Raw genomic sequence first — 8,375 nt, forward strand, 5'->3', positions numbered from 1 at the left:
CCCCACTAGTCCATATTTGTGCTCTATCTCCTGGCACCCTTCTTTGTGTCGCATTCTAAATATAAAGAAGAGGCTAAAGTAAAAGTTTTGTGACTCGTTCTGATTTCTGGGTTCTTCTACTTCTCTAAAACAAGAAAAGACAAAATGCCACGACTCGTTGCCCTGCCTTGATACACTTTCATTTTTTTTGGGGGGGGGGGGGGGGGGCGGGGGGGAGGAGGAAGAAGCCGCCGAGCAGGCGTCCTGGCCGGTGGCCAGCGTGTTGGGGTGCGGAGTGTGGGGCGATGTGGAAAGAGGAGTGTCTGTGCTCCTCGTGTTTTCAAGAGTGGGTCTGGCCGATGAAGATGAGAAAGCTTCTGCTTTCTGATACTGTATTATTTCGCGCGTCCGTGCCAGGGGAGGGGTCTGGCCAAGGGTACGCCGTTGCCAAGTCGCTGCATGCCCTTTGAGCAGGGAGAGCCTCTGACCTTCTGTTTGCTTCGAGAAGCTGGGCGTCTGAGTTGCATGAAAGGACTGGGAGCGGGCCTCGTCGGATGAGAATTCAGCGTTTTCTCTGCAACTTTGATTGGGTCTGAACGTCCCGGACGACCAGGCTGGGGGCGGGGGCGTTTAAACGTGGTGCCCGCGGGCGAGAGGGCAGAGCGGAGGACAGACCTCCAACAGATTCGTGATTGCGGCCCCCTCCCCCCAGATAACGGCTGATTCAGGCAGCGGGGGAGCGTCGGGGCAACTTGACTAAACATGGAAGTTCCAATCAGTGCGGTGCGGTCCGCCCGGGAGGAGTGACGTCATTGCACGTGTCTCCCCCCCAGGCGCACGGGCCCGCGGGGCGCCAGTGCCATCCAGAGCCATGACCAGACCCGAGCAGCTCCCCCGGCCCCCCGGGCCCCGCGCTGTTAAACTCCCGGGTTTGCAAGCCATCCCGGAGGCTGTGCTCCCTTCTGGCTGACTCTGTGCCAGCCCCGAGTGGGGGGAGAAGGGGGTCCCACGGGTTCCTTGATGATGGAGGGAGATCCGGGCGCTGGGCGATGCTAACGGTACTTTTTTCCTCTTTGCAAATGACAACCTGGCTAAGGGGCTGGTGGCTCATTGTGTGCGTGTGTGTGTGTGTGTGTGTGTGTGTGTCCAGTTGAGAAAGCCTGTTGCGCTTGGGGCTGTTTCATTGACGTCCCTTGGGTTAAGGACTCCGTGGGTCTCGCTCACTTGATGGAGGATCGCCGGTGGCGGACGGTGTGTGCGAGCCCCTGCGTTCCCGCTCGGTGCTCCCCACTCTCACCACCGCTGACACGCCGGCCTCTCTGCTCCCCAGGACCCAGCGATGACTCTCAACCATGTCACCCTGCGCCGGGGCCCCGTGGGCGCGCAGCCGCAGCAGCAGCGCTGGAGCGTCCCGGCGGACGGCAGGAACCTCATGATCCAGAGGGAGCCCAGCCAGCGAGGCCAGCGCCCCGCGGCCCCCGAGGACCCCTGCCGCCGGAGCTGGTCCTCCGACTCCACCGACTCGGTCATCTCCTCCGAGTCCGAGAACACCTACTACCGGGTGGTGCTCATCGGGGAGCAGGGGGTGGGCAAGTCCACGCTGGCCAACATCTTCGCGGGCGTGCACGACAGCATGGACAGCGACTGCGAGGTGCTGGGAGGTAGGTGCCCCGCCCCTTCAGGCCTCTGTCCGCCCCGCAGTAGCCCCCGCAGCAGGAGCCAGCGGGCGCGTCATTTATCCACAGAGCTGAGCGCTGCAGTTACGCATTCTTGGCACCGAAAAGCCCTGGCCTGTTGGCACCGGCCGGTGGGACAATGAGATGAAAATGCTAAAACCCTGGGCCGGGAGGGGATTTCTTAGGTCCCAGCTCTAACGGGGCTGAGCGGGGTGGGGTTGGAGGCACTGATTCATCAGGACAGAGCGAGAGGGTCGGGCGCCCACCTCTGGATCTTGCCAACTCTGCCCTGGACTTTTCAAGAGTTCAGTGTAGAGGCGGCTTTTCTCCGTGGCTATTCCTAAATCCAAGCCGATTTCAGAAACCAATCCATCACTTTATTTCCACCAATATTAGCGTTTGTTTGAGGTTGTAAAATAGTTTAAAATTTGTATTTGAAATCGTGCAAAAATTTTTTTTGCATTATAGCAATAATGATACATATGCCAAAGTATACATGGGTGCCTCAGGTATGTGCAAAGCATAGCGCCATATTCTGGGACGTGATAGGAAGATCCTCATTGTCCATGGTATTCATACAGTGTCTTTCAGCCATGGTTTCTGTCTTAGCATACCCGGCCAGGGTGGCTGCATGTCCCCATTTGCAGCTGTAGACAGGAAGAGAGAACCTTCCAGTGCTTGCCCAGGTGGCATGGTCTGTCTGTACCTTCAGTTGCGAGTCACAGATGAATCACGGACTCCACAGAGCAGAAGTTGCTCCAGTGATGACTCAGCTCTGCCCTGCACTTGTTGCATAGGAATCTTGCTCCATCCTTAGTACTGTCTGCCCATGTCCATGAAATGTTTATTCCAGTGTCAGGGAACTCACTGCGTCTTAAGGCAAGTTCCGGTTCTGGGCTATCAATGATGACTCATTAGAACATCGATTTCTCTTCTCATGCGGGGCTCTAGAGGGGGTCAGAACGGTACCATTGCTTTTCTCTTTCTTTGTGAAGGCTGGTGGATGACGGTGGCTATTTTTATTCAATTCATTCATTCAATTAATAAGTATTTACTGAGCACTCGCAATATGCCAGGCACTGTCCTGGGTGCTGGGGGTTAGAGCAGTAAACAGCACAGAGGTAAATCCATGTCTTCACTTTCAGAGGAGAGAGACATAAAGTGATAAAATAAGTTAGTTAAAGGGATTGCCTGTTAGATGGAGATAAGCACAATGAAGAAAAATAGAACGGGAGGAAGGGATGTTAGCAGAGAAGAGGTGTTTAAATAGATGGTCAGGGAACGCCTCGCCCAGAAGGAGGTAAGGGAACAAGTCTTTTGGATATTTGAGGGAACAGAGTCCAGGCGAAAGGAACAGCAAGAAAAATGGTAAAAGAAAAAATTATAAAAACTATACGTTTTAAATGACGAATGTGAAAATAGAGTGGGATGGGCTCAATTATGGAGATGATAGGAGTCTTATTTGCAAAAATTCCAGTTAACTCAGTGAATCCCCTACCCCAGAGGTTTTTCTGGGATGGAGCTGCTCTGGCCCATTACACTGGTTCACTCTTTATCTACGTTCAATCTGAGCTCAATCAAGTGCAGGGAGGAAAGTTTCCATTATCAAGTAGAGCTGGAGGCTGCTGCCTGTTTATTCCGAGGGAAATGTATTTTTTTAAGGAAGAAAACAGGGACAGTATCAAGATTTTTTTTTCCTGCATGTCTCAAAAAAAGAGAAAAGTTTCTGAGCTCAAAATTCCTGAAATTGCCAGTGAATGCCCAGTAGTCATCCCACTGAAGGGCAGGGTGGGTTGGAAGGCTTATGAACGAGGCTGACAGTTAGTGTTTTCTCATGGCATCGGAGCCTGAATCTGAATCAAAAGCTCTAAAGTAGCGGTTCTCAACCTGTGGGTCGCGACCCCTTTGGGGGTCGAACAACCCTTCCACAGGGGTCGCCTAAGACCATCGGAAAACACATATATAATTACATACTGTTTTTGTGATTAATCACTATGCTTTAATTATGTTCAGTTTGTAACAATGAAATTGGGGGTCACCATAACATGAGGAACTGTATTAAAGGGTCTCGGCATGAGGAAGGTTGAGAACCACTGCTCTAAAGTGAGTTTGTACTCAGGGTTTTCCTATAAAAAAGATCCAGGAATGATGCAAATGAGTGCCTTTCACGGCAAGTGGTCTCGTGATACACATTCAGCGGTGTTCTGCTTGTAAGTACTGGAGGAATATACGTAGAATACTGTTCAAGGTGATAAAAGATAATAATCTGCCTAATGAATATCTGGGTATTTACATAATTATATACTTAGTCAATTTATTTTCTAGCATCGTTTTTTGCATGATCATCTTAATATAAAAGTGTTACTATTTGCCTGACCGATATCACTGTTCTTTCTCTTTTAGAAGATACATATGAGCGAACACTGATTGTTGATGGCGAAAGTGCAACAATTATCCTCCTGGACATGTGGGAAAATAAGGTATGCGGAGCCCAGAGCACTCTGTGAGTTCCTTTAGGGTTTGTCTTCCAATAGGCTGTTGGGTATGAGGGTGAACTTGTGCTTTTTGGTGTTCCAGATGAGGTAGGTTCATTTTCTTGAGTAAAAGCTTTTACTTCAAGTATCACATGATCTCACTCATATGTGGAATCTAATGAACAAAATCAACTGATGAACAAAATAGATCCAGAGACATAGAAGCTTGGAACAGACTGATGAATCTCAGAGGGAAGGCAGGGAAGGCCGGGATGAGAAGAGAGTAACCAAAGAAGTTTTATACATATTTGCATAACCCACGGACACAGACAATAGTGTGGTGAAGTCCTGCGGGGGGAGGGGGGGAGAGTGGAGGGGGTCAATGGGGAAAAAAGGGGGGACATCTGTAATACTCTCAACAATAAAGATAAATAAAATAAAATAAAATTACTTCCCAAATACAAAAAAGAAAAAGCTTTTACTTATGAAATATGACACTATTCTAAGGAGCAGATCATTCACAAATGAGCTCTGAATAATAAACAAGTTGCAGTGATTCGCCCTCAGTTCTACTAAAAAATATTTTACAAATATTTGTTTTAGGGAAAGAGCCAACAAGTGTGAATGGTAATTTCACTAGTAAACTATATAAAACCACATTATATAAAGTTGACAGTCTCAATACTAGCCTTCAACATTTGCTTTTTAAAGATTTGGGCTTCTGTGTATATATGCTAGACGTTCTGTTTATTGAAAAGCCTCCTAATTCTTGCAAGACGATTCTTAATTTTATCACCTGGGAAAGGCAAAGGGAGTTTTTGGGAAGTCAGAAAAGGCACATTTTTAGTAGTTTAGACAGAGAATGGAAATGTTTGGCAGAGTCATTGTATAAGTTATCAACTCAGTTGGACAGTAAAAACTTTTTGGCAAGTACTTTATGGGCTAGCAGTCTTTACAGCCACCCGACATGATGCATTTTGGGGAGTTGGAACAAGTTTAATTTCTGTCTCAGACCAGCAAGGGTACTTTGAGATAACACTTATTTTGCAAACGGAAGCCTCATTCACCAGGCCAACCTGCGCTCACGGGAGACCTTCTCATTCCATTAGGGGGAGAACGAGTGGCTGCAGGACCACTGCATGCAGGTCGGGGACGCCTACCTGATCGTCTACTCCATCACAGACCGAGCCAGTTTTGAGAAGGCATCCGAGCTGCGGATCCAGCTCCGCAGGGCCCGGCAGACAGAGGACATTCCTATAATTTTGGTTGGCAACAAAAGTGACCTGGTGCGGTGCCGGGAAGTGTCTATTTCAGGTAAGAGGACTGGTGCTAAGACCATAGAAACACTCTCTGGGTTTTCTTTCAAACAGGTTTTCTTCCTCGGCTCTTTCATGCAGTTGGAACGAGGGACTCATTCAAATGCTTTCTGAAGTTTTATGTATCCCCAGCCAATCATCCCTGTGCGGGGTGCTGCTCCCTTGTCCATCTGGTCTACCTGCAGGATTCCAATCTCCCCACACGCAAAGGTTTCCCTGAGATTCCTTTAGGGAAGATATCACACTCAAGGGTTTACTGGCAATCCCAAACCTCTTCTGCTGGTCCTTTCTGTGTTCCAGGGAGATCTCAAAGAGTTCAGAGAAGTAGAGGTAGTATCTTCATGCAAGAAGGATGGGAACCCTGACTTAGGGGAACTGAATTTCATTGAGGATAAGAATTCTCCTCAGGCTGCCTCTAGTTCCTGTAGACCATAGAAACACCCTCCTACCCTTTGCTTCCTAAATTTCAGTTAAGATATCTTTGGGGTTTGGTACAATGGTTAAAAAATAAAATACTGCATTACCAGGCTCTGCTCAGGAGAAAAGATATCTGTTAAAGGCTTAACGGACACACCTTGTTTGGGAGTGTCAGGAAATGAGTGTCTGTGGTAATCACTTTTTTCAAACCAAACCTTGGACACATGGTCATTAAACACAATGAAACATTTGCAGTTGAGCAAATGTTTGGACAGTTTGCTGAATTTGTGAATTCCTCAAATTATTTTTTTCAAAATAGCTCATCAAAACTTTAAAAAGTTTTTTAAAGGGAGAAAGCCAAGTAGTAGGATTCTTATTTTCAATTCAGGAAATTGAGTCGGGAGGAAGAGTTAAGAATATGAGCTTGAGCCCTAGCCGGTTTGGCTCACTGGATAGAGCATCAGCCTGCGTACTGAAGGGTCCCAGGTTCGATTCTAGTCAAGGGCATGTACCTTGGTTGCGGGCACATCCCCAGTAGGGGGTGTGCAGGAGGCGGCTGATCGATGTTTCTCTCTCATCGATGTTTCTAACTCTATCCCTCTCCTTTCCTCTCTGTAAAAAATCAATAAAACATATATATATATATATATATATATATATATATATATATATATATATGAATATGAGCTTGAGCATGAAGCAGGCCTGGATTCACAGATGCCACTCAGAGGCTGTGTGAACTCCCTCAGGTTTTTAAAAGACCGCCCTTCCCCCAGTGTCTTTATCTATCTGAGAGGGATAATGTGTTTTCCAAGATTGTCTGCATTAAAAAAGGTTTACAAAGCAGTTCCCAGCACGTGGTAAGTGCAATACATTAAGGCTATGGTTTTGACTGTTACAATAAATATTACTATTTTGATGAACTGGGACTTTCATGCCGTGAATTTGGTGGGCCAGGTCTGAAGCGCACCTGTCTTGCTTCCAGGAATCTTCTTCCAGGAGACTCCTTGCTTCTGATGATGCCCTGGGAGGACATGTGTGTGTCAGAGGGGCTTCCCATACTCCTTGCATGTGCGCCTGACTCAGAGTTACTGTGAGGGCCACTTAAGACCAGGACTCCTCAGCTTGGCTGTGTGCTGGGTGGGGTCACACTGGGCAGCCCCTCTGAGTTCCTCCTTCCTCTCCCCGCAGAAGGAAGAGCGTGTGCGGTCGTGTTCGACTGCAAGTTCATCGAGACCTCCGCGGCGGTCCAGCACAACGTGAAGGAGCTGTTTGAGGGCATTGTGCGACAGGTCCGCCTCCGGAGGGACAGCAAGGAGAAGAACGAGCGGCGGCTGGCCTACCAGAAGAGGAGGGAGAGCATCCCCAGGAAAGCCAGGCGCTTCTGGGGCAAGATCGTGGCCAAAAACAACAAGAACATGGCCTTCAAGCTTAAGTCCAAATCCTGCCACGACCTCTCTGTGCTCTAGGCAACCCCGAGTCACCCAGATGTCCCCCTCGTGGGCATCGTTGAAGGCCATTGGGACCGATAATCTATATTAGATTGAATCCTTAAACATTGTGAGATGCGGCTTCCCCTTCTGCAGCTGGGAATGTACGTGTTGGCCTGATGGGCCACCAGATGCATGGGAGATGAAAGATCTTTGTAAAGAGTCGCTGTTTATTTACAGGAAAAGCCTGACCTTGCGACTTGAACACCCAAGACATTAGAGGATGTGTTTGGTGTTCACACGTGTTTCCTCTTTCCCTTGGGTAGTAGAGAATCGAAGCCTTAAAAGAATGCCTAGAAAAATAACTGTTCATTATTAAAATTTTTCCCAGGGTTCTGATATTTGAATTTGAGGCCACTGGGTCATAAACAAATAGAAGAGCGTTCATTCCAGGGAGGAAGTTCCTTATATTTGTGGAGCTAGGACTGTGGAATCGAGCTCATCGTGACTGTTATTGCTCCCTCACGCTGTGAAAAGAAATGATGGACCTGCTGGAGACTAAACCTTGCAAACGGTTTTTGCTCAGTGCTCACAGTTGGGGATCCAAAAATTTGTAGAATTGAGGACTGATACATGTACCACTATGGGTTTCAAAAATTATATCTTCACTTCTGTGTCTTATAATTTTTTATTCAGGGCAATTTATTTTAATCAAATTAACTTAGTCAAACCACCTTTTGTGTTTCATTATTTTTACAGTCACAGGGCCATCATAAAAATATTTTTAAAATCTGAACTATTGATAATCTGGAGTGCAAAGTGCCACATTTTTAAGTGTAATCAAAGGCCTGAATTTTTATGACACGAAACATAAATACTTCCAGTACTTTGAGTTGACTCTTGTATCCCACAGCTCTGCTCTATTTATTATTTTGCAAAATAATAACCATTTTAACATTTGATAAAGCATATTTATGACATGTTTCTTAATAAGAAAAATGTCCATTTTATTATCATTTTATATCTTTTGTAGAATATGCAAGTGTTTACCTATATATCTTATAATAAAAGAAATAAAATCTT

At 46.9% G+C, this 8,375-nt stretch overlaps 1 protein-coding gene across 1 annotated transcript in view; it reads left to right on the forward strand.

Annotated features, from left to right (window-relative positions):
- Positions 1-8,375, forward strand: part of GEM (GTP binding protein overexpressed in skeletal muscle) — an 8,788-nt gene extending 413 nt beyond the window's left edge. Inside the window, exons 2-5 of the mRNA XM_006105340.3 lie at positions 1,310-1,640; positions 4,059-4,135; positions 5,239-5,443; positions 7,054-8,375. Coding sequence (XP_006105402.1) covers positions 1,310-1,640; positions 4,059-4,135; positions 5,239-5,443; positions 7,054-7,331 — 891 coding nt within the window. The 3' untranslated portion in view covers positions 7,332-8,375. The remainder of the gene's footprint in view (positions 1-1,309; positions 1,641-4,058; positions 4,136-5,238; positions 5,444-7,053) is intronic.

This window comes from Myotis lucifugus, unplaced genomic scaffold (assembly GCF_000147115.1).
Source record: "Myotis lucifugus unplaced genomic scaffold, Myoluc2.0 scaffold_673, whole genome shotgun sequence".
Classification (NCBI taxonomy): domain Eukaryota; kingdom Metazoa; phylum Chordata; class Mammalia; order Chiroptera; family Vespertilionidae; genus Myotis; species Myotis lucifugus.